The sequence below is a fragment of the Neolamprologus brichardi genome, chromosome 13 (genome assembly GCF_056152115.1).
Source record: "Neolamprologus brichardi isolate AB-2024 chromosome 13, ASM5615211v1, whole genome shotgun sequence".
Taxonomy (NCBI): Eukaryota; Metazoa; Chordata; class Actinopteri; order Cichliformes; family Cichlidae; genus Neolamprologus; species Neolamprologus brichardi.
In genome coordinates, this window is record NC_142116.1 from 1,111,092 (window position 1) to 1,138,056 (window position 26,965).

The 26,965-nt window shown below is 45.8% G+C and overlaps 1 protein-coding gene across 2 annotated transcripts in view; it reads right to left on the minus strand.

Annotated features, from left to right (window-relative positions):
* The window catches only part of LOC102785456 (echinoderm microtubule-associated protein-like 6), a 66,526-nt gene extending 39,561 nt beyond the window's left edge, over window positions 1-26,965 (minus strand). For both annotated transcript variants that reach the window (XM_087849947.1, XM_087849946.1), the window contains exons 1-2: window positions 25,718-26,965; window positions 3,892-4,051 (exon numbers count right to left, since the gene is read on the minus strand). In XM_087849947.1, coding sequence (XP_087706073.1) covers window positions 3,892-4,051; window positions 25,718-25,914 — 357 coding nt within the window. In that variant the 5' untranslated portion in view covers window positions 25,915-26,965. The remainder of the gene's footprint in view (window positions 1-3,891; window positions 4,052-25,717) is intronic.

Genomic DNA, 26,965 nt, shown 5'->3' on the forward strand with positions numbered 1-26,965 from the left:
GTGCCAATAGTTCAGTGATATTTTGTAAAATTACAATGTGGAGACTCTGCAATAATTTAACAGAAGTGCTTATTTTTCACTTGAAATTTTTGTGGTCATTTTTATTACGATTTTATTTTTTATCGGCAGGGAATATAATAAAACCTGTCTTCCAATTCATTGCATTTGTGTGTGTGTGTGTGTGTGTGTGTGTGTGTGTGTGTGTGTGGTAGAAGTATCGGTTTTTGTACTCTGTATCGGCAAGTACTCAGATCCAAGTCTCGGTATCGTATCGGTTTGAAAAAATTGGTATCGTTGCATCCCTACTTATAATAAATATGTTGCTGTGCACGATGGGTTCTGTATTATTCAGCCGACCTTTACCGTTCTCTCTTTTAATGCTCGACCCAAATCTAAATGATTAGTTCTTCTTTCACAATCGCTTTGAAAGGAACGCCTCACTTCCTGTAAAACACCTGGAAGTTAAAGTTAGGCCCCCCCCACAGTGTGGCTCCGCCCTGCAGACAACACTGCTTTCATTTCTATGTTTAAATTCTATTTAAGGGGGAACTGCAGAGTTTAACAGGCCTAAAGATGACAAACCGTCTTCAGACTGAAGGACGTTTATTAGTGGCGTGATGTTGGGCCTGTCGACAGATAACGATGGCGGGTGGCTGCAGAGCTGTGGAGCACAGGAGAGCTGGAGGACGATGGTTAAGGTGTTTTCATGTTGACGCACAGAAACGCCACCAAACGGCAGGAAGAGGACAGCGAGAGCACGTCTGAGACGGTCGATGAAGATGGTCCGGGTCCACGCCCACCTTCAGGTATTTTGTGAGCTGATCAACCCGTCAGCACCATCATCGTGTTCTCCGTCGTCCTCAGGTCGTCTCTGTGAGTGAAGGCGGGTCTGACTCTAAGCTGCTGTTATTTCGCTCTGACTTTACAGCTCTATTGATTTTCTTATTTCAGCATCAGTTGCTGAGAAACAGTTTATTTACCGCGCACGCCGCCCACTCACACCCAGGGTTATTTCATATGTTGGTTTGTGATGCGTTTCATTTTCCCAGCCGCAGGCTGACACGACAGGAGGGACCTGCAGGGACGGCGGGAAGCATTCGCTCTCAGGCCGCCTGAAGTTATTCTAACGTGTTGACACGACACCGAGTTTGGCGTCTGTGGCGCTGCCGTCAGACGCGGCGCTGCCGGTAAACTCAGAGCGACTCCACCAGGTTTGTTTGCTGAATGAGTCACGGTGGAGTCAGCGGGAGGGAAAAGGAGGCGTATGAAAGCAACTCCAGCACTGCAGGAGGCTGAGAGGGAGCTATCTGCTCAGGCTGCACACACACACACACACACACACACACACACACACACACACACACACACACACACACCGATGAGTGAAATCAAACATGCAGAGAGATGTGCGTGCACATCCTGTACTACATTTAGGTCAGGAGCAGAACGAGACAGTCAATGGCAGAACAAATGGAGCGTCTGCATCCTGGATTACAGCTCCTGGGAATCTGATCGGACTAAAAAAAGTCCGGGAAGCACGAGGACACAAACGTCACTACACGTACGAGTCTACACGTGATCGCAGTTAAAATGCAAACAACGCGCTTTAATATTCACATTTACAAAAGACAGAAATCTGAACCTTGATCTTGACCCATTTTCAGGTTTCAGAGTCAGCTGATGTCCTTCAGCAGCTTTGCATGATTGACAGTTCAAAGTAATCCTTCTTTATCTCATGAGCCTCAGTGCAGCAGTTGTAACTCCTCCCCTCTCTAAGACAATGTTCTTCTGATTGGCTGTGAACATGCAGCACTGGAGCAGGAGATACGTGACTGTAAGGCATCTTTATTAAAACTGCACACGTCACAGAGACGAGTGGAAAACCCACCGGTGTTTAGAGATCTCATCTTCTGCAGTATAAGGAATAATAACACTGTTTTAATAAAAGCATCCCACTGAGGACGCCACGCCTTGAACATCCTGGCACCATATGAAATATAAAGCAGAGCATCTCCTGCTGCTGTTGCTCTTCCTGTTGACGTCATGAATCGAGCTCGTGCACCGAGGTGTTGATCAGTGTCTGCTAAAGGCTACGCGTGCCTCAATATTCAGACTGCAAACGTACAATCAGCCACTGGATGGACGGCTGTTCATGTTCTGATCTACTGCAACATTAACTGCTGGTTATGACAGAAACACAGAACGAGCGCTCGCCATTTCTCCGACGCGCCCGAGACGATGATCTTTAATCGGCCGTCGGTCAAATTTGAATCAGGTTTTGATTTTCAGCAGCTCCTTTAAAATACTGACAAAGTCATCGGTAACGAGATTGATTGTTTCTCAATGTGCTGAAACCAGCCGTGACTTGGGGCTGACCTTTAACCCTGACCTGCTCTCTGGTCCCGCCTCGCTCAAACCGGAGGATCATTTCCTAAATTAATATGATGTTGACTTGAAAAGACTCGAAAGCAGCGACTGAGACCATAAACTGATCAGGAGAGCGCTCGCTGAAGCCAGACGCCCCCTGCTGGCCGTTACAGAGGATGTCCATCTGTTAATATGCTCTGCTCTGTTCTCAGAAAGGGTTTGAGGAGCACGATGAAGAGTTCGAGGAAGCTTTCTAATTGGACGGAGGCGTCACGTCGCAGCTGCTAGCATCGTCGTGTCCGATACCACGGAGCACCTGCAGATGTTTGGGAGTCCTCAGAGGTGTTTCAGCAGCACGATGGCGTCGCACACAAAGCAGCCCTGTGAGGACAGAAGGGTCTGACACGAACGTTAGCGCGATGTCTGCGTTCTTCTTCCAAAGAATCAACGTGCATCGAGTCTGACGACCAGGCGTGCTCGCCTCTGACAGAGCGACCTGCGGTAAATCGGTGCAGCTGTAGAGAAAACGATGTGAGGTTGACGCTGTGTGTGAGTTTAGGACAGGTGGGTTGCACCGCACTCATTTTCCCACCTTTGACTGTAAGTTACTGAACCAAAGTGATGGATGATGTCATTATTTTTATCATCATCCTCTCAGCTCACTCTGCCCTTTTCCTCCCCCTCCTTCCTCTCACTCATTCTTCTATGACCTTTGGGTTGATGCAGGAGAGTCCTTCAATGACTGAAACAGCACACACACACAGATTGATTATTGGGCTTTGACCCCGATTAACTTCATAATGCTTCATTATCTCTGCGGAAACATTTACTGCCCACAGCCCTGATGGACGACTAAATCTTTGTCACGTTTCTAAAGCGGAAATTTCAAAACTCATCTGACAAAAGCCGCCACCACACGTTCAGCCTCAGAGGTCTGCTTATCGTCACATCAAGCATCATGAGGGCCCTACGGGCAGAGAGTCATAATCTGGGTCCCAGTAAACCCAAAAAACGGAATTCAAGTCCTGTTACTAAGCAATAATGTCAGTCGACAGCACCGATGAAGGCGTTTATGTGACCACGTGGGCTTATTTACTCAAAACCACAGACGTATCAAAGATGTCACGAAGCCTGAGCGTGCAGCGAGCGCGGGCTGGATGGTCCTTATTTCTAATGTTTTACTCAGTGTGACGCAAAGTGTCGCACTTCTAAAGGAGCAGAAATCGTGTTGCTGTCGCCCCCTGGTGCTCATTAAGAATAATGCAGGACTTTCATCGTTCATGCTTTATGCTGGATGTGTTTGTGTGTTCAGCCTAAATGTCAAAATCCTTCACATAGAAATGATCCCACCAGCTGCAGCGTCTCAGTGATGAAGATTACATCACACTGCATGCTGTAGATTTAAGGTGGATTATTAATTATTAATGCAGCTTGTTCCAGAGTTTCCAGAAAGTTTGCATTTGATTCCAGCTTATCTTTAAAAATCATAGTCTTAGACTGTGTGTCAGTGTGTGTGTGCGTCACCTGTCCATCAGCGCTGAATGCGAGGCAGGCGATGCCGTGTGTGTGTCCGTCACGCAGCAGTGACACGGTCTGGGCGGTGAAGGTGTCCCACACACACACGTACGGATCCTTGCCCACCTGACCCGTCGCCACCAGGGAGCGCTCCGGGTGCAGCGCCAGGCTGAAGGGAGGAAAGAGGCGGAGACGTTAGAAAGGATGGAAGGGAGGAGACAGGTAATCACACAGACGACCAATCAGAGAACATATGGCTATAAGGTACACGCAGGCCAAGCGCCGGTTCACATTCGCTGGACCCGAGACCCGCCCGTGTCGCGGTTCTGTGGAACCCGAGGAATGGAAAGAGACGGCGAGGAAGACCCAAAATAACGTGGAGGAGGACGTTCCTTGAAGATTTACGCTCGGCCAAACTGTCATGGGATGAAGCAGCAACTCGCGATGGACCGAGTTCGATGGCGTTCTCTTCTCGCCCGATCGGCGCGGGAGGATCGTTCTTCGTCTCCCTTTCAGAGGGTCAATGTTCTCCTTTACAGACAGCGCTATAAATACACCTGCTGCTTTAACGGCATCATTATCAGCACACACACACACACACACACACACACACACACACACACACACACACACACAGTCTCATGCTCTGTTATTGTTGTAAAGGTCGTGTTTCGTGACCTTCGCTGAGTCTCCTCACTGTGACCTCACAGACAGTTTATTTTCTGTCTCCTGTTGGACAGTTTTGTCCGTCCTCTCAGATCCGCTGTGTGACACTCATGGATCCATTTTGCTGCTGCTGTCAGCCAATCAGCACAGTGAGGCGGGCTGGGATGGAGACGGCACGCGATCCCACAGGAGCTGAAAAACATGGCTGGATAAATGTGGATTTCTGAGGGGAGGCTTGTTTCAGTCTGATAAAAAGAAGGCTTATTTTGAACTGTGATGGTAAGATAGAGCTGAACATGAGCACAATATTTGTTTCAGCTGTAAAAGTTGAACATTTAATTGTTGACGCTCCTTTTTACCCAGCCTCAGCTCCCGGGATCGACTGGGTCAAAATAAACTGCTCCCATTTTTTACATTTTTATGAAATCAGGATGTTATTGTGTCTCCGTGCTGGTTCAGAGGAAAAACACGAGCATCTGGAGGAACAGCAATAATAATAATAATACGAACAGATTTACTCACAGGGGCTGATGTTCAACCAGCACGCTCACTGCACTGTGGCTTAACCTGAGACCTGTCTGTGTGTGTGTGTGTGTGTGTGTGCGCGTGTGTGTGTGTGTAGGTCGGAAAGGTCAGTGCATGCAGAGGTGTGTGACACACGGAGCAGCCATGTATGAAATAATAGAAGCAGAAATAGAACAGGTGCGTCGGCCACGAAGCTCCATTGATCTCAAAGATGGTATCTCTCTCCACACACACACACACACACACACACACACACAAGCTCAGACGTTCCTTCTCAACCTGCCAGCCAATGAGCCTGCAAGCTGCTGCGGTTGCTATAACAACCGTATTGCCAAGGGCAGGGAAGCTGAGGTCTGAGCATGACAACTGTGGAGCCAAGGTCACACACACACACACACACACACACACACACACACACACACACACACACACACACACACACACACACACACACACACACACACACACACACCTGAACACCCGTCTCTGCTGGATGATACCCGACAACTTCCAGACGTCTTCTTCTTTGTTTTTTGTCGTATTTATACTCGACTCTTTATCTCACTGACATTTGATAAAACAGAGTGTGTGAGACTGTGTGTGTGTGTGTACAGCTACAGAGTTTATACTCAGTATAAATGAATTCTCTCTCACATCCTTTCACACCCATGAGTCTGAACAGAAGGTCAAAGAAGGCTGTTATGGGCCGGATGACTTATTTACAAAGTATTAGAGAAAAGCAGGCTGGTCTAAACATAAGAAAATCACATAAATGTGCAGCACTCACAGACGGGGGAATATCCTTCACTGTCATGTGAAACCTCCAATCAGAGCCACAGAGTGACACAAGCTTCAGATGTAAACAATGAAGCCAGGGTTAATGCTCCTTAAAGGTACAGTCAGCTTGTTTTTAGTTAAATGATGTAACTACAGCCCAGCCCATGCAGCAGTATATGAATGACTAACCTCGTATTGTGGATGGATTATCTCAGTTGTTCTCCTGCTGAAGTTTGGTCCTTTTACAGCATCCTGCCATGCGATTACATTTGTTCCTGACCACCGAGAACATTCGAGTGGAAAAAAAGTTAACTTGTTTATATTATGCTAACATAGCTGTGTCGCTAGCGGTCACGTAGCGCATCATTATATACCTGCTAGCCAAACTTCAGTAACCCTACAAACGTCACTGCTGTTTAGTTTTCTGTCTTCATTTATGTTGGAAGTGATAACAGAGCTGTACGTTTGAATTTGTTTCCAAAACCCGCAGTCAGGACATGCTATATTGTATTTAGATAGAAGCTAGCGAGCTAACTTCCTGCTAACTTCTAACTCCGTTAAATGTCATAACTTCTGTTTTCATGGATGCCTGGATGTTAAACTCAATTGTTACACCTGGTAGAGCAGAACGCTGATCATTTTATTAAAGATGAAAGACAGTTTTTCAACTCTCAGTAATGCCATAGTGATCGTTTGATATATGGACCTGCAGCGGCGTTTAGATCCAGACACGGCTACTGATGTCAAACTTAACAACCGGATTGCACCAGCAGCATCTGCTCTTATATAACTATCATTAGCTTACAGCTTTAAGTGTTTAAGGTCTGTGCTAACTAAAAATAAAGACAAGATGATCGTTTATTAAATTTAAATGAAGTTTGCAGATTGTTTTGGTGAAGTTTAATAAACTCCTTGCTATCTAAAATATAACAGGACACCGGAGTAAATTCTCGAGCATCTCACACTTCTAATAATCAGCTGTCTGCTTGATGTTTATTCAGCTGTGTAAAAACTATAACTTTAATCTCAGCCAAACCGATTTACTCAGGAACAAATAAATACCAAAAAAAGGCCAAACAATAACATTTTTAAGTTATCTAAGTGACTTATATATCATGTTTAACCTGAGTAGCGAAAGGCGGCGGTGGGTTTGAAAACGATTAGCCGGGAGTCCGGTGTTCTCACGGCTCTAGTTAGCCTAGCCCCCGGCTAGCTATCGAGCTAGTGGCTAACAGACGTCTCCGAAAACGTCGGAGCGCTTTTGAAAATATGTGGTGTCTTGATAAACTGAGCAGATATTTGAGGTTTACACAGCTACATTCTCACCTGAAAACATGTTAAACGTTTATTTTGTGACCCAGAAAGAATAATAAGAGTAATATTAAAACTAACTAGCTGCCGCCATTGTTGGAAACTGAGCTGGGCCGCGCTATGAATTCTGGGACACAGCTTCTTCTTCTTCGGGGTTTAACGGCAGCTGGCATCCTTGTACATGCAGTGCTGCCATCTTCTGTTTCAGTCCGTTATTACACTCTTAAATCCTACTACTTATTCCTGCGTCTTTTGTGATCTTACAAAGCTTCAAACGACGCGTCGACTATTAAATCAGTCGTCGGCGATTTTGATAGTCGACGTAATCGTGACTAGTCGACTAATCGTGGCAGCCCTACTGCAGAGTGATGCTCCTCCTCTTCTCTAATAACTCATCCTTGTGTTCTTCATCTCTTTTCACGCTCCCTCGCTCACACGTCTCCATCGACTTAACGACTTACATTCAGAGGACTCGGTCCTCACAGTGTGACTTCATTAACAGATTTATGGCCTCACAACATGAGTAACACAAGCCCACACACCCGAGCACTTTGTGGTTATTTATAGCAGCTGCACTGATTTGCTGCTAATAATAGCCTGAGCGTGCAGCCCCGATAATGTGATTAATAAATGATTCACCTGCAGAGAGCGTGTGTCTAAATGTTTGGCACAAGAAAAAGCTGCGAGTCAACGAACGGATGTTTTATTTCTGCACAAATTTTTAATGCTGTTAATGAGCAGATTCATGCTTTAAAGGCTCTGTGAGCAACAGCAATTTTTTTACAATAATTTGAGCTTTTCCATACATATTATGAAAAATTAAAAGCCTTTTATATATTTAATGGAATATTAAAAAAATCAGACTTGGATAAAATATGTGTGCTGTGTCGATCCCACTGAAGCCGGGTGGCTGCTGTCTGCAGGAAGCCTGGCCGTGAAGGCGTGTCAGAGGAAACAGCAGGGTTGGTTGGTTTGTTGCTCTTACACAGGCGCACACACCTCAAACATCAGCCCTGACAGCACCGTCATTCATTCACTGTTACAATAACAAACAGGGTTGCCTCTTTCCTGTCCAGAGGTTTACAGATGTGGGTGAAAGGCGTCAATGTTCTGCAGAAAAACAAACGAATCCCTCATGAAAGCCAACTCTCTGATATGGAGGCTCACCTGTGCCGGAATATTCATTTATTCTTTTTAATGAGAATATTTTGTGTTTTTATTCATTTTGAGTTCGTTTTATATTAAATATTGAGGTTAAATGGGACAACAGCTGTAAAGGATTTACATTAGTGTGTATTGTGATGTTTGATTGGCTCACCTGTGTGTGACGAGGACACGATGAGAGCGGGAGTCCTTATAATATTCACGTGAACGCTGTGGTCATATGTTCAGCTTCATAATTATTCTATAAGCGCAGTAACAAACTGTCCGACAGGCTCGGAGCATACGGGGCTTCCTCGGTCTGATTTTGAAAGTTGTTACATTTTCATCTCTTCAGACGACGTCGACCAAAAGAACAAAATCGTTACTCTAAATTTGAGGCACATGTTTCATACGTGTGTTGACTGAAAATATGTTGTAATAACGCATCACTCTGACGAATGATGACGTCACTGTTATGGCTGTTCGAGGGGTTTATAATGAATCACATGTTTTCCACCTGAGAGCAGAGCTGCATATTCCGCTAAAATTCTGTTGTTTTTCTAAATATGCAGCCTGAGGTGTTGGAGGAAGGCTGGGCCTTCGTTTACAGGGATAAGTGACGATGATGATTTTAGTGTAAAGAGTATAAAAGCATCAGCGTCTGCTTCCTGCTGATCAAAGCCTCGTCGGAGAGCGCCGAGCGGCCGCTGCTGCCAGCGGGGAGATCTGACTGAAGAGACGCAATCTGGGAAACGTTCACATAGGAATTAATTTGAACTGAACACACACACACACACACACACACACACACACACACACACACACAGCCAGATAATTTATTATTCATATGGCATTTACAGTATTCATTGGAGGATGTGTGCTCATTCCAGTTTAACTGGCACCATTACAGCTTCTTTCTGTGTGGACAAATGTTCATCCATCAAAGGACATTTGTGCACGATGAGGAGGCCTCACAGATTTATGATTGGAGGGGGGGGGCAGCTCTGCAGAGAGAGGAGCGCGTCTGAGAGAAACAGGAAGTTTATTTATTTCTACTCCCAGCATGATGAGACTGTAATGAGCTGGAGACGAGCGAACGATTTTAACCTCGTTTGCAGTCAGCAGTCGACACAAGTATCATCTGAACATGGCAAGCAGCATGAAGCCATAAGATCGCTCTGGTTCACAGCTTCGATCAGCGGATTTTCACATTTTTCAACAATAACCACAGAGCGTGCGTGCATTAGGAGTACAGCAGGTGCTGCAGTCAGCTGATCTGCTTCACGTCCGTGCAGGCTCTCAGTCTGACTTCTTCACGTCTCATTGAAGAAGCTTCTTCAGCTCTGAGAGTCTCAGGCATTCAAACCCCCATGCACCTCCATGCAAACAGGAAATGGAGACGGTTCACCTTCAAAATAAATGTTGTGCCATGTAAAACATGTTGACTGTAGCACAAAGTTTTACTTTGAAGTTTTACCACCACTGTGTGAGTGGTTAGTGAGCATTTGCAGACCAACAGAAAAACTGCAGGTTACCATGGAAATAGGCTCGTAACCAAAGCAGTCACTGGGTGATTTTTGGTACGGCGCCGTCTTTGCCATTGATGTCGTCCAGCGAGGCTCAGATGCCTCCATGAGCCACTCGTAAACCTGCCGTCGGCTCACTTCATCAACACTGTCCTGATGAACTGATGTTCTCAGGTGTTTCAGGTCTGACTGAAGAAAACACAGACATGTGCTTTATCAAAGCGTCACCCTTTTAAAGATATTCATGCAAATCTGTCCAAAGCTGCAACGATCTCCTGGTTCATCCCTCCGTCCTGCTCAGAGGAGCCGTCACCTTTGACCTCGTCGCTACTACAGGCTGCTTTCACTCTCGTAAACAGCCTGACGCACAGCTCTGAATGAAAAGCATGTAGGTGAGTTTATTTATAGCAGGTGGTGAAATCAGGGCAGCTTCTATAAATAGCCCAGAGGAACTCCTCCTCCCGAGCGTGCTCGCGTTCCTGCATCAAACAACAAAAGCTTGTTTTCCCCGCTCGACCTCGCAGGGATAATTGAGAACACTGGGGAGTCTGCGGGAAAATTTCCATAAACCATCTGGACTCTTCTCCTGCTGCTACCAACAGACTCTTACATTCACAAAGTTCAGCATATTTACAACAAACTGAAAGGATTTTACAGACAAATGTTTCTGTGCTGGAAACCAGCCGAGACGAATCAGGTGGAAATGACAGCCAATAACATCTGAAAGGATCCACCTGACCTCAGAGCATCCAACATAAAAGCAGCTCTCAGAGGCGCAAACGCAGCCGAGTTTTTAATATCTCATCATTGTTAATTACACGTTGGTTGCACAGTGAGATCGGTTTCCTGTAAGTTTTGCTTTTGCTTTGAAATTCTTGATCTTCAGCAAGAAGACGAGGCCTTGATTGGACACAGACAGCGACGGGCGGCTGTCACGGATGAACCGACACGCTGGAGCTCACGTCACCGAGAAAATAAAACATTTCATGACTTCAAGTCCTTTCAGTTCAACTCAGGAGTAAAGCACAGCTCGTCAGCTAAAGATCTGCTGTGGAAGAATCACAGGAACCGATTCAAATGTTCTCGTCAGGCTAAAGCGCAGAGCAGAGAACCCCAACGTGAGCCCCCAGAAGAAGGAGGAGGAAGATGTTACAGGTCATCTTCAAAACGTCTTTTTACCAGGTGGGTGGAGCCAATCACAGGAAATCTAGATTTCAGGGAGAGGAGCCAAAGCAGCTCGTTTCAGACACAGAAGGCTTACTCTGAACTTGAGTTATGCAAAGCTACTCCGGGAGAGTCCAACATAAAAACGCTGAGCTGGAACGAGCAGAGCGGTCTGCACCTGACAGGTCGGCAGCTTTTACACAGTATTTTTGTCTGTGATCACATGACTGAGATCCACACCCAGCAGTCCAGAGCAAGTCTGCAAACCTGGGAGTCGCTGGCAGCGCCGAACAAACCAGTCCTGAAAGTTACTGACGGTTTGAGTCTTTTCAGACTTCAAACCACCGTCTTCCTCCATTTGTTCGCAGCTCGGAGGTTTGTCTGTGTAATGGAAGCAGATGATGTCGTCGGTGAGATCGAGCGCACAGAATCAGATCATCGCTTTGGGGTCGTGTACTTGGGAAAGTGCTGCTTGAATCCCTTCAACGAAAAATGATAGCGACGTGCTCTCTGCTGGAGAATCCTCAACAGGCTTGCAGGCAGAGAAAAAGTTTCTGTTGAGTGAAATCAAAAACGTCTCGAGTCTCGGAGCGAGGAAAGAAAGAACCTTTTCCTGACGCTCAGCCATCTTTTCTTTTAAAGGCCACACGGTTCAGTTTCTGTTTCTCTCCTCACAATAAGTAGCTTAAACTCAGCCTGCAGCCCTTTGAGAGCCGCACTGCAGAGTGACATAACACCCCGAGAGGTTTGAGTAAATCTGAGTGTGCCTGAGTGTGCGTGAGTGCCAACAGATCGTGGGAACACTGGCGGCCGCGGGGCAGATTAGTGGTGGGATGCTGGACAGATAATTTCTTAGTCATCATCTTAATGAAGACCAGCGAGCTGTGAATCCACAGAGCCACCAGGTCTGCGCCGCACGCTGCCATTTACAGAGTCTGGCAAATGAACAGAAGCACGAAACAAAAGAGCCTTCAAGGAATTATTCCCTCTGCTTTTCACGAGTCATTGAGCGGCGATCTGGAGAGCGAAAACAGCCGCGCTCAACCCAGATTCTCCTCACTCGATCAGAAGGCGCACGCCGCCGGTTATTCATCGAGAACTCGGAATAATCTTAAATTATCGGAGCTTGTATCCCAGTCACGGACGGATTGCTGAATGAGCCCGGAGGGGCGTATTTTACATAATGTGTTGCAGTGTTTAGTGCAACGTGTGTGCAGCGGCGTGTCAGCAGTCAGCTCGGTGACCTGAATGCTCAGCTGCAGTGTTTCAGCCCACAGCATCACCTGAGAGCCGAAGTGGAGCCAGCTTCAACCTCCGGAGCTGGAAGATAAAGCTGAAATGTGCAGTTCCTCTAACGTCCAGCAGAGGCAGCAGCGACTCCCATTTTTAAACTTTAAAACAACCAGAAATAAGCTCACAGAAATGCAAAATGACCAAAAAAGAAACAAAAAGGAAAAAACACGACTCCAACGACGCTGCAAACAAAACATCTGCTGCAAACTTCACTTCACACGAGAGCCAGCAGCATCTCTGCAACCGTGAACGCATCACTGACCACGCAGCCGCTAACTACAACAACAACACTAACTCCCATCTTCATCCCACCTGATCAGCTCTGCCACTTCCACACTGAGAAGGAAATGAGCTACTCTTTGCTTCACACACACACACACACACACACACAGTGCCTGCGGTGTCCCTGCTAGTTAGCGTTAGCTCTGTATGAGCCGCTCTGGCTGCTCAACTGGTTGGTTTAGTGGTTGCTGATGATGCTCATGATGATGATGATGATGAGCCTGGAGGTCTGACTGCCTCTCTGCTTTCTGTGCTAGCAGATGCATGAAGTCCAGCCCTCTTTCAGCCAGCAGGGACATCTACACAGTTTCATTTAAGTCCTCTTGTCTGTAGTTTCTTTGCTCTAATCGCTTCCTGCAAACTGATGTCTGTGAGGTAAGAGGACAAATGTGCAAATTAATGTGTGTTAATATCACACACATAGTACAAAATACTAATACAAACATGTAAAACAAAAAATAAAGTAAGTGTGTCTAACACGTGTGTGTGTGTGTGTGTGTGTGTGTGTGCGTGCGTGTGTGCCAGGAGGGATTTGAATGTTGTCCTGGATGTGACATTAACAACTTTTCCACAGCTTCTCTCATGAGGCTTTGATTTATCAGTGTTCAGTGTTTCTGTAAGAAAACATGAGTGAAAACAAACAGAGAAACAGTTTGTTTTCACTCATGTTTACAGTTTAAGAGAAGAAGCTGTGATTGTTCAGAGTCTCTAATATCAAAGAGAGAATTTATGTCCGTACGAGGCCTCAGTCTGATGCAGGTGTGATCTTATCAGACACAAATATCACAGAAATGCTGCAAAACTGTGAAAAATATCAAACATGCTGATTAAAAATATGAATCATGGTTCATTTTTAACCCTTTAAAGCCAGTCGGAGCGGGCACGCTCCGTTTTATGTAACTATTTTTAAATCCCGGTGGAACTGGAACCACGTAAGCTAGCGCAATAAATTTTTTTGCATATGAAACCGGAGGAGTTGTACTTACATCTTATGCCATCAGCTTGTCCTCGGTCACAGTTTCCTCCCACATATAGCTTTGCAAAAACTGCATAAAAAGCACTTGCAGCAACAACAACATAATATTCCAGAAACACGCTTTGCCGATCCGATCAGCTGTTTGTAACACTTCCTACGATGGAACAGACATCAGCACGAACTATCGCAATTTTGCGGAAATGTAGGTTTGGTTTTTTGTTTTTTTTACCTTTGGGGCCTTATAAGCCTATACTGGTGTTTTTAAAAGTCATGTTTGACTTCATGCTTTTCTGTATAGTTTCTGGGATGCTTAGGACTCATATTGCACTGCTGGAAATAGTTTATTTTGATGCATATGCTGCTTTTTTGCAAATTTGCATTATAATATTTATTTTCGTTTTTCCTGCAGTATATAAAAATTGGTGTATTTCAAAAATAAAACTATGAAGTCACTCAAAATAAATTTCCTGTGGTGGGAAACTATTTTGTGCAACTTTTTTGTATTTACAGTTTTGAGGGATAAGCCTCTTAAATTTCTCTAACTAGAAATATATGTTAAAAAAAAACAAAAACGATTTTAATTTTTCAAATTTTCGGGCAGCACGGTGGCACGGTGGTTAGCACTGTTGCCGCACAGCAAGAAGGTCCTGAGTTCAATTCCACCATCAGGCCGGGGTCTTTCTGTGTGGAGTTTGCATGTTCTCCCCGTGTTTGCGTGGGTTCCCTCCGGGTACTCCGGCTTCCTCCCACTGTCCAAAGACATGCAGTTTGTGGGGATAGGTTAATTGTATAATCCAAATTGCCACTAGGTGTGAATGTGAGTGCGAATGGTTGTCTGTCCCTGTGTGTTGGCCCTGCGACAGACTGGCGACCTGTCCAGGGTGTACCCCGCCTCTCGCCCTGTGACAGCTGGGATAGGCTCCAGCACCCCCCGTGACCCTGAAAAGGAGAAGCGGAAGCGGATGGATGGATGGATTTAAATTTTTTTGTAGTTTATTGCACTTTTTTGCAATTTATATAATTACTATGCACTTAATGCAGACATATTATTACAATTTGGGCTATAATGGTTGTATTGATGTACAGCTCCCAAAAATGGCTCTACAGCAAGTAAAAACATAAAGATAAGCTCTGGTCTTAAAGGGTTAAGACAGACAGGACTCGCTCTCTGCCTCTGGATGACCAGTTTGTTTTACTCAGTCAAGCAGAAATACCATGAAAGCTGCACAGCAAACATAATGATGTCCTTTGGTTTAGTGCTTCCTGTGTGTGTGTGTGTGTGTGTGTGTGTGTGTGTGTGTGTGTGTGTGTGTGTGTGTGTGTCAGTTGGTCGGTCAGGTTCTACCTGCAGGCAACCAACAGGAAGTGGGACAAGGGAAAGACAGAAAGGCGAGAGCAGGGGACGAGAGAAACAGAGTCAGATCCTTCATTCGTCAACAAAATGATGCAAAAACACAACAAATTCAGATTTGATGATGTAACGTCTGCGTTTAGCAGACAGCAGTACTTCATCACTGTAGTGAGGTCAGCCTTAGAGCTGGAGGCGAGTGCACAGTAGGCTACACGCTGCCTGTACTCAGAGCTGGTGCCGTTAGACGCTCTGTGTGGCGCGGGTGTGGTCTCTGACCCACTGTGGAGGAGGGGCGGCACGGAGGCGGGGCTGAACAAGTGTTTGGGACGAGTGACTGATTGTGACTCTTCTTATGTTTCAGTGACAGTCGAGGAGGGAGAGCGGCGTGACCACTGAGTGGGAGTGTCTGTGTCCCGTGCATTAAGCCGAAACCAGATCACACCGTCTGTTCATAGCCTCACCTACAGCCACGATCCAAGAGGGGTGTCGAGAAGAATCGCAGATAAGAGGAGGCAGACTATCTGACTGGGACGCCGCGGAGCTGGGGTGCAGAGCCTCACAGCTTGGGAACACCTCAGTGTGGGGACTGAGGAACAACCTCCTTCTAAACGTCAGTAAGACAAAGGAGTCGATAGTGGACTTCAGCACTAAGCAGGAGAGGAACTACCAGACCCCCGTCATCAACGAGTGCCCAGTGGAGAGAGTGGACAGCTTCAAAAGCTCAGAGTTCACATCACGCAGGACCTGTCATGGTCCTGTCACATCAACACCGTGGTGAAAAAAGCCCGACAGCATCTCTACCACCTCAGACGCTTGAGAGACTTCCAACTGCCCTCCAAGGTGCTCAGGAACTTTTACTCCTGCACCATAGAGAGCATCCTGACGGGAAACATCTCAACCTGGTTCGGGAACAGCACCATGCAGGACAGACGAGCTCTACAGAGGGTTGTGCGATCAGCTGAGCGCACCATCCGCTCCGAGCTCCCTGACCTGCACTCAATCTACAGCAGGTGGTGCTGGACCAAGGCCAGGAAGATCGTGAAGGACCTCAGCCATCCCAACAACAGACTGTTCTCTCTGTTGAGGTCAGGAAAGCGATTCTGCTCCCTGAAGACCAACACAGAGAGACTGAGGAGGAGCTTCTTCCCGCAGGCGATACGGTCTCTCAATCACACCACCACACAGCACTGACCCACACATATGGTTCTTACACACACACTGAACATTCTGGACATGTGTTTACACCAGTGGCCGCTGCACAACTACACTGCGTGGTCATCTAATCGAATCACTTTGTCACTTAAATAAATCACTTTAAGCATATTTGCACTGCACAAGACACTTAAATATGTGGATTGCACAACACTGGACATTATATTTCTTCATTTCCACTTAATACTGTGCAGCTGCTGTTATCGTTCTATATTTCTTCATATATATTTCTATATTGTGTATTGTGTATTTTGTTGTACAGTTATTTGATTTTTAACTAGAATTTTTATATTTTATTCCTTCCTAGTTAAATTTACCCTTCATTTTAATGTATTCATAGTCTTTTTTTCTTTAGGTCACGAGCAGTTGTGTAAACATTTCACTGCATATCGTACTGTGTATGTGACAAATAAAATTTGAATTTGACTGGGGGACACTGAGGACTAGCTCTTGAGTCCAAGCCAGCTGGACCTCCTTTAAGTTCTCCCACCTGAACACCTGATCAAAGGTAACAGCCAAGAGTTTCCGTTACTATGGGAACACATATCAGAGCTTCAATTTTTTTTTTTATTCAGATAATTTGCAGCAATCAGTTTCGTTATAAGATGAATGCAGTGCCAAAGGACATATAGGGAGGTCCCAGGACCAAGCCCTGCGGCACACCACAAGAAAACCAGTCGAGAGCTGACCCAGAGACGACCACCCAGGCTCTAAGTCTCTCAGTCAGTATCCTACGATCAGCAGGCAGCAGACAGATGCAAGAGTACCAGGGCTGAATTTTCACCTTTATTTCTGCGCATTAAAATATCATTTGTAACTCGAGGAGGAGGCGTTTCATTGAACACTGGTCAGAGTGTCAGAGCGTGCAGTCTGAGTCGGACTCGTGGAAACACTGAAAAGATGAAAAGCACGAAGCTGAAGGGAACTGAGATGTGAGAGCTGGAAATGTGAGCTGTGTGCAGCAGCAACCAGCGGCTGATAATTGCTGCCATTCAGCAGCCGCCTGTGCTTCTCTGCAGAGGAGCATAAAGGCCGATCGCCCTGCGGGAGGCCGCGGCCATGAAAGAGCCAATGAAAGAAAAAGACAGTCCCACTCTCGCTCTTTCAGAAAAACTCAACGTGGATTTAATGCGTCTACATTGAGCCTGCAATTACTGCGGCGATCCATCAGGCAGGCGGGGAGGGGGGGCGAGTGCAGTCATGATTCAGAGCTTTCAGCAGAAGCCACTGCACAATGCAAAGGAGAGAGTCAGCGCTAAAAGTCACTGTGAGGCTGTGTGACATCACTCTGTTTACTGCGGTTGGTACAAAACAGATGAAGAGATGTGTAATCGTTACTTTCTGGGTCATAAATAGAAAACACAGAGTAAACATCTCAACTATCAGGTCTCCATATTTCTGCATCGTCACGGTGATTTTGAGTCAACGATCACCAAGACTAAAGGTCAAAGTTTCACCTGCTCGAAGCCACATCGAACACGTTTACTTTAAACAGACCTTCACATGGCACTACAGTGAAAACAGGAAGCTCCGATCTACTAGAGCAAAAAGAAAATCAGCGGTACCCTGATGTTTGACTGTTTTCACATTAGGCGCCTGATTGCTAACAGGCAACCTGTCTCCAAGCAACTGCAACCCGACAGACTGACTGATGAAGGTCGGCAAATATTTGGCGTCTAGTTTTCAAACGCAGAAGGATTTCCAACATGTTGCAGTCAATCTGAGCCACTGATGAGCAGCTCAAATGGTTGTATACTGGTTACAAAAACAAGTAAAACTCCAGTCCTGCAGCAATGATGCTGTTAAGGGTGGAGGAACAGGTGTGGGGTTCTAGCTGCACCCTTAGGCCCACATAACCGCAAACACTAGGTTTGTTGTGAAAAAGTGCTGTGGACATTTACAGAGAGAGCAAAGTATGTCTTGATGCATCCTCAGTCATCCAGGTAAGGAAATCCCAAAAGGTTGATTCTGCTCATCTGGATGTTTTCATTGGGGGAAACGTTTGGTCATCATCCAGGTGACTCCTTCAGTCTCAGCTGACTGCAGGTTTCCAATCTTATAAACAGGACATTTGCATAATGACTGAAACCAGCCCACTGAAGGAACAATGGACCGGGAGCTCAGTTTATGATTATTAATATGCAAATTCTCATGACCACTGATCAAAGACCACTGATCAATCGCCATGATCGTGGGTGCGATCGTGGCTCAAGAGTTGGCAGTTTGTCTTGTAATTGGAAGGTTGCTCCAAGAGTCTCGTCGTTGTGTCCTTGGGCGAGACACTTCACCTGTTGCCTACTGGTGGTGGTCAGAGGCCCGGTGGCGCCAGTGTCTGGCAGCCTCGCCTCTGTCAGTGCGCCCCAGGGTGGCTGTGGCTACAATGTAGCTGCCATCACCAGTGTGTGAATGGGTGGATGACTGGATATGTGAAGTGCTTTGGGGTCCTTAGGGACTAGTAAACAAATCCAAACCACTGCACTGGCTTTGGTCACCTGATGATGCTCCCAGTATAACACAGACTCCATACAGGGACCAAAACCAGCAGCGATGTGGCTTCAATCGTCTGTGCTGTGTTTGTCATCAACTGAAGCAGAAAAATAAAGAAGTAAAAGATTTTATTTAATAAAGCGTGCCCTGATTGGTTCTTCATAATCAAAGGGTGCTGAAGATCATGTCTGAAAGCTGGAGCCAAACCAGACACAAACAAACCTGCTGAGGAACAGAGCTGGAAGAAGAAGATCTGGAGCCCAATGGGAGATTTAAAATGAGCACATGCAAGAAAATCCTCAAACATCCGGCAGCAGAAGAAATTCTGCATGAAGAGTGGTCCAAACTTTCATCGAGCTGTTGCAGAACACCTTCTGATGACGGGGTGAAGTTACTTTGCACAGAAGAATCAACATTTATCCACAGGGGCGACTTCAAAGACGACGAAATATTTGCTAATCCAAATGTGTCAAAAAAAGCTAACCGTTGCCTTGTGATGCACTTTTGTGCCACGTGAATTTGCCCTGTCCTGGAACCTCGTCCCTTCAGGCTGCGTCAAACTGCTGAGCGGGCGACCGGTGCTTTTATTGTGGCGGGGCTGTCGCTGACAGGGCTGACTGAAAAGCAAACGTAAATGGTTTCTGGGAGCGCAGCCGCCACTCACCACACACGAACTCCATCAGAGGACACAAACCTGGCATCAGTGTCAGCACAGCTCATTTCCATCTGAGCCATCATCACGCTTTTCACTTTAGCAGATGCAACAAAAATGTACAGGAAGTGCACAAACAGGAAGAACTTTACTTAGTTTGACCTTAAAAACATGAAACTGTGACTTCATGTCACATGATGATAAGCTCTGATTAAAAGTGTCAAAGCAAAGACTCTACAGTAAATCCTTTACAGACTCTGATGTGTGACCTGAACTAAGACGCAAGAAAAAACTTATGTAACTTAAGATTTGAGGCTTTTTTAGTTTCTGATTGATGAATATATCGTCCCACACTTTGAAACTGCTTTCAGACTTTTACTTAAAGTTTATAGTCTAAGGCTACGTTCTCACTGCAGGTGAAAGCTCATCAATTTTATTTGTAGTGTGAACGAGCAGACACAAAAAATCGGATTTGATCAAAAAATCGGAATTGAGCATTAAGACCTGCAGAGTGAACGTAGCCTTAATGACTCATTGAGAAAATAACCTGCAGACCGTCTGCAGCCCTGAACTAAACATGTGACCTGCTGCTTGAAGCTTTTCCCAAACTGCTCTGTGTTTGTTCGTGCACCCTGCTAGAAGAGCTTTGCATGACATGCAGTTAAAAATAATGCCTCTGTGTCTAATCCTGCTACTCTGTGGAGCCCATCGGCTCCTCCTGTCTGAAACAAGCTACTGAAGGCCTCAGTCACTCCACCTGGCAACCACCGGGTTGCTAGGGAAGAAATGAAAACGTCCCAACTGGTTGCTAGTTGTTGCTAAATCAGTGCAGCAAAAACCTCATGATTGTTTTTTCTCCCCTCACCTCCAACCAATCACAGCAGATGGCCCCGCCCCTCCCTGAGCCTGGTTCTGTTGGAGGTTTCTTCCTGTTAAAATGGAGTTTTTCCTTCCCACTGTCGCCAAAGTGCTGCTCATAGGGGGTCATATGATTGTTGGTTTTCTCTGTGTTATTGTACAGACTGTGTAAATTCTTTTGATTGGTCTTTGGTCAGGAACAGATCGCCGTGGTTACCTGTAGTTCGTGTGAAAGATGCCTGCTTGACAGCAAAAACTCAGCAACTAGTCAGTGAGTGTTAAGAAGAGTGCAACACAAACTGGAAACAGACCGTTTGCCGTCAAAGTAAAAACAATGGCTTCAACAGTAAGCCAGAGCTTTTATTTTGAAAGTAAACACTGGTATCTCTGTTACCTGCTCTGTTCACCTGAACTCTAATATTTTGTTTCCTGCGACTAGTTCAGACCTAAAACAAACAAACAAAAAACACAGGTCCAGGTTTAAAGATGCCGTTAAACCCAGGACTGCAAAATCAGGTGGAGACGGCAGCTGCAGGATGGAGGTCAGACGTGCTCTGGTTGGAGCCATTAAGGATATTTTTAAGCTCTGAGAGCAGAGCTGGTCTCCGTCCGTTCGGACTGTGACGGCGAGCTGGCACATTTCCCCTCTGGCTGATGAAGAGGCCCATGCATCAGCCGGGACCTGCGACATTTCCTCCAGACCGAGGAGCAGACGCAGCACCGGACGGTGGCCTGAAGGGGACACGCTGTTCACCGCGTCGTCCTCTTTAAATCCACACAAACACGTTTTTCTTTTGTGACTGTGACGAATGTTCAGGAGAAACGTTCAACATCCGAGTCGCAGCATGAAGAAAACTGTGTGTGTCTGTCTGTGTGTGTGTGTGTGCGTCTGTGTGTGTGCGTGTCTGTTTAACAATCTCTTGTTTAACTTGTCTAGTTTTGTGTCTCTTGTGTTTTTTATCATTATTCAAATCTGAAAATCAGGATTTTGAGACTTTTGAGAAACGACTGTGGGTAAAAACATGAATTTGATATTTAAAAGATATTTTAAATATTTTTAGGATATTTAAAAATATTGATCTAAAATTTGAGTTTGTTATACTTTTAAGAAATTTTATTTTACCTTTTTAGTATTTTTCATATTTCCCCTTTTTTAAGGTATTTTTTTAACTTTTTAAAAACACATGATATTCATTTTATTTTTGGACATTTTATTAGCCTAATGTTTGTAGAAAATCCTGTTTTATTTGTATTTCTTATGTCATTTTTAACATTTTACTTTTTATGGAATTTTTTCCAAAACATTGATTTTACATTCGTGCAGATTTTAGGACAGTTTGTTTGTTTATTATCAGATTATTTTCAGTGGACGTTTGTGTTATTTTTCCAGATATATTCATGTCTTTTGGATATTTTATTTAAAAAAAAAAATTATAATTCCTATACAATCAGGCTTTTTAAGGAATTTTTCTATTTTATTTTCTGGATTTTATTTGTGACGTACATTTCAGTATTTTTCAGCTTTCTTTACTTTTCCTTTATTTATTTTGTTCTTAATAATCTGAGGATTTTACTGTATTTTTTCAGATGTTACTAAATGTTTTTATTTTAATTAACGGTCTGAATTTAAACTGTGACTGACAGGTCTTAATAACTTTGGTCAGCAGAAACCTGCAGTCAGCTCTGAGGGGAAATTTGGCACAAACACAAATTTAACAACCCTGACAGAGAGACAGCATCCAGCTATTCAATTAGTCTCACACACACACACACACACACACACACACACACACACACACACACACACACACACTCCAGGCTGCAGCTGACTTGCTGTATAAACTGTCCAAACACGCCTGCTGCTGCTGCAGTGACTCACAGGCTGTTCAGTGTTGGTGAATACACAGGGGTGTGTGTGTGTGTGTGTGTGTGTGTGTGTGTGTGTGTGTGTGTGTGTGTGTGTGTGTGTGTGTGTGTGTGTGTGTGTGTGTGTGTGTGTGTGTGTTGTGAATGAGCGACCTCGCTGAATCATCTCCCTCCTCCACTCGCTCCAATTTGCTCTCAGAGAAAATCCCTCTGCTGCTTCTCGTCTCAGCTCAGGGCTTTTTCAACTTTTCATTCAAAATGTCGAAAATTTTCCAAGAGATAAAACACGACCGACCAGAAGGGCAAAATTATTCCACGAGCAGCCCCGACTCCAAAAAAGATTTCATGTAAAAGTCTGTTTTATCTCAGTGGCTCCAGATCCAGGAGCAGCTTCCCAGAGGACGTTTTACTGAGAAACTGGTCTGACAGGAGGGGACTAACATTCCCAATGCTGCAGGGAATTTTTCCAGTTTGAAAGAGAGACTCAAAGAGTTTATTAGTATCTTTAAAAAATAACCCAAGAGAAGTCTGAGCCAATCGAGTGCTGCTCTTCCTTCGTGTGTGTGCTTAAGCCTGTGCTGTGATCACGTCTACCTGCACAGTCAATGCATTCACACCGTCTCATGCCTCACAGGTCAGCACGCTGTGTTCGCCCCTTTAAGGCTCTGTGGACCCACTGACTGCGCCCTGTGATGTGTTGCTCCACAGCCATCACACTGTGAAAACCTCACATCCCCAACAAAGTGCCAAAATTGCCCTCAAAGCGATGCAAACGAGCTAAAAAGTCCCGATGGGGAAACAGACTCGTGTTATACAAGTGTCAGATAATCCCAGATTAAAGCTTTTAGGTGTTTGTGAGCTGGTTTCACTCTGAATTAATTAGTCCACGCACATCCACGAGCTGCCTTGAGAGTGGTTCGCAGGATTTCTCTGAACACGATGCTTTTTTGTTTTCCACAGTCGTCTGTTGCTTCATGATGGTGTGCTAACGGCCACCAAGGGTTAAATAAAGATAATAAATAAGCAGTGAGGTCAGGAGGTGTGGACATAAAAACGGATTTTTAAAGCTGTAAACTGAGGATGAAAAACTCAAATTCACACAACATTAAAGCAGCTGTGAAACGACCACCATCCAGTGTGCAACAGCAACAAATATATAAAACATTATTATGTTAACATTACTTCACCTGTCAGATGATGTTATTAAAAAACCTCCAACAGCCCAAACAGGACTCCAGTTAGCTTAGCTGAAGGCTAGCAGACAGCTTGGAGCTACAGCTGCCTGCGCCATGCACCTATCAATCAAAGAGGCCACGCCCCTAATAAGAATTATCTACAAAGACCAATCAGTTTGTCTATGTGGCTGTAAACGTTTACCACAGGAGTCTATGGGGACTGACGCACTGCTGCAGCCCCTGCTGGACGTTAGTGGAACTGCAGGGTGTGGCTCAGAAATAAACCCATCAGACCTGAGAACAGGAACAAGTCCCTCACCTGCCCGCGAGCTGTCCTGCCCTGATAAAAATCTAAATCTAAGTTACTCCTCATCACTGAGCTCTTCGTTCATTAGGAAACCCAGCAGCAGCAGAAAAAGCTGCTTCCTGTCTCGGCGTAAACCTGCTCGTGTTTAGATTTGAACTTCTGTCAAACTGAAGGACAAACCAAACTGTGTGGGAGCGATAAAAAACCCACGAAGGTCCAAAAAACATCTCAAAAGAAACAAAAGCACCGAGATGAGTCACAGGACTGAGTGTAACAAATATGCTTTCTCTGCTTCTTTTTGTTTAATAACGTTGTAGTTTTTATGAATTATAAGCGTCACCACATTTCCACCATGCAGACAAAGTTTATCTTGTGCTGCCACATGTTGCACCAGCAGCAGTCAGGCTACAGCCCGACACATTTAAATGGTCACAGGCGATTAAAGTCAGCATTACTGAAGCTTATGGTAGCTCAACATCTGCACAGGATTCATGTCACTGCCAGAGTTACAGTTGAATTACACCCCGTGACCTACAATGCTCCTCCCACAACGTAACCACGACAACTGTCATTGGCTGCAGGAACGAGAGACAGTTTTATTTTGGATTTCTGTGTTTTCGTTCTGCTTTATTATTGCCGTTCTATTTAAAATATTAGAAAAGACTTTTTTTAAAAAGGCTGCCCCCTTGTGGTGAATGTTGTCATTGAATTTACCACAGGGTTTTACGAACAGTACCTTTAATGTTATTTATGATATTTTGTAGTATCTCTTTGCTTCAGGGTTTAGCCTTACTGAATCAGACTCCACAGATAAAACAAAGTTTTATGTTTGCAGATCTTATCTTGGATTATCACTCTCACAATCACAAGGCTCATGTTTAAAAGGCCACTAATGAGATAATGTGCAACAGACTGAAGGAACAGGAAGCCAGGAGGACCATCAGATCTTCTACTGCTTCTTCCTTTATGAAAAGCTCACACAGCAGGGACACTTTGGTTTCCATCAAATGTTAATTTGTTTTTTATGGCAAAATGACTCTTAAATCACACAAACTGTGAACACACACACGAAACATATTTATAAATTCAGTGTGAATCACTGGCTCTCAGGGTGTCAGAAACACGCTTAGAGAAAGTAAAGAGAAAAAAGACGTTTCAGAACTCGCCTGAGAATCTGAAGGTTTTTAGGATTTGTGAGGATCTCAGCGAGTCGGTGAGCGACGTTGGAACATGTTCGGATTTATAATGAAAAATAACTTCCGACCGCTAATTCGGCTCCATTTAATGCAGTGGTTCCCAAACCTTTTTTGCTGGGCCCCCCTTGTTTTACAAGAAAAATGTTCGCGCCCCCCCTCGCGCGCGCGCACGCACGCACGCACTCACGAACACATCCTCCAACCACACACACCCATATTTTGCTCCATTGCGGTTTATTTCACACCTCAAACATTTAGTAAACAATTAAGCAAATACAAGTAATCTGCAATAAATTACAGGTAGTAAGAAAATAAACTACTAAGTCTTTTACGCTACGTCCACACCTACACGGGTATTTTTGAAAACGCAGCTGTTTCATCCACACGTAAACAGCGTTTCGAATCACTCTGCAAAATGGGTTCAAAAACATAAATAACTGTAGGATGCTGTTTGTCCATGATTTGAACCGGGGGAACAAATTGTGGCAGGATCAGCCTGATGTTATTTGTATCCCGCTGTAACTTTACTGTATAAAGAGCTCACATCTCCAAAATGTCAGGAGTAGTTAGTCATTACAACAAGTGTTTGTGAACTACAAATCAAGAATGTGGGATACTGTTTGTCCGTGATTTAAACAGTCCAGCGCTGCTCCCAACAAAGGGAAAACCAATCCTGCAGGGAGACCTACCTTGGCACTTGTGCAGGTGAAACCAAAGGGAAGATTTGCTTCACCATATTTTCTAGTCTTTGGCTTAGAATGAAGTTGGTTTGGAAACACATTCAGCTATGCTTCATCTCCTGCTTTGCGTTTGTGTGGGCGCCCGTGCTAGCAGTGTCCAAGCGTTGTTGTTGGTTTTTTTTTCCCTTTTCATGCCGCGCCCCCCCTGCAATGGCTCTGCGCCCCCCCTAGGGGGCGGGCCCCACACTTTGGGAACGTCTGATTTAATGTGACATAGCAGAGCGACCCGGGCTGTTAGGGAGGCTCATGCTGTGACTCAGAGATATTGATTCTGAGACCTGGAAGTCTCGATCGATAACCCATCACGTGACCTGTGCAGGGGGCTCACCTGATGATGTCGTCATTGTGTCCCAGGTAGAACCGCTGGCTGTGCTCTCTGGTGTTGTAAACCACTCCAACCCCGGCCACGAAGTACACCACCTCCTTCCCCGCCGTGTAGTACAGGTTATTCCGGCACTGGTGCCCCCGGTACCCGTAGACCCAGTCCAGTCTGAGCCGGCAGCCCGGGGCGCTCCGGTCCGACATGTTCGCTCATCTGAGGGGCTCCGGTACCGCCCGCCCGCTCCCGCAGCTCCTCCCTCTGGATCCAGAGACCCGGTAACGGAACTGTGAGCGGGGTCACCTGCCTGAGCCGGGGTCACCGTGTTCGGCTGTCGTCTGAAGAAAAGTTCGCGCCCACAGCTTCAGGACTCGGACTTCCTTCGACTCTTCATCACGATGCGCGCGCAGACGCTGATTGGACGTCAGCTCCGAGATTTACCGTGAATGTGATGGTTCATATTCCTCCGTTCATGTGATGCCGTGACTGTAATCCCCGCGTAAAGTCTGAGTCCTCTGGTTTCAGCACCGTGAGACCTTCATCATCTCCGCGATCCCCCGGGAGCTGCTCCCGCCGAGCCTCCCCACTCAGAGCCGTTTCACTGCAGCTGGAATCACCACGCGAGAAACTTTTCCACGCTTATCACTCTCTCACTCCTTCCACCCACTCCTCAAAAACACGGAGGACGCGAACAGTCTGGAAACTTCTCCAAACCCACAAAACCAAAGTCAGCGGCTGGTGGAGGATTTAATCCCTCCGTGCTCTAATCCTCCATCCCGACCCGCCGCCTCCATCCTGCCCCCCGCGCGCTCACAGCACCTTCTCCCCGGGAGGACCGCGGCTCATTCACAAATCTGCGCGCGAGTAAAACCAGCAGTCAGGAAGTCAAACGACCCAGAGCCGCAAAATCAACGAAGAAGAAGCGACCGCGCAGTGGAGGAGCGGAGGAGAGGATGACAGCGAGTGTTTAATCCCGGCAGATGATCCAACTCCAGCGGGCAGAGGCGGGGAGCAGCCCCGGGCTCACAGCGCAGCATCCCGGCCGGATGACGGAGAGGAAAGTCCTGACTCCCCACAGCGGGAGGAGGAGTAGAGCATCCTCCACCCGCAGGCAGACTCACGGGCGGAGCAGGCGGAGGCACAGCCGGAGCTTCTGCTTCGAGGAGCGTACTGTCGCGTGCAGCAGGGAGCCTCCTGAGCCAGGAGTCTGTGACGTTTGCTCGCTCCTTTTCCCGACGTGACGAGCACGCGCATCAG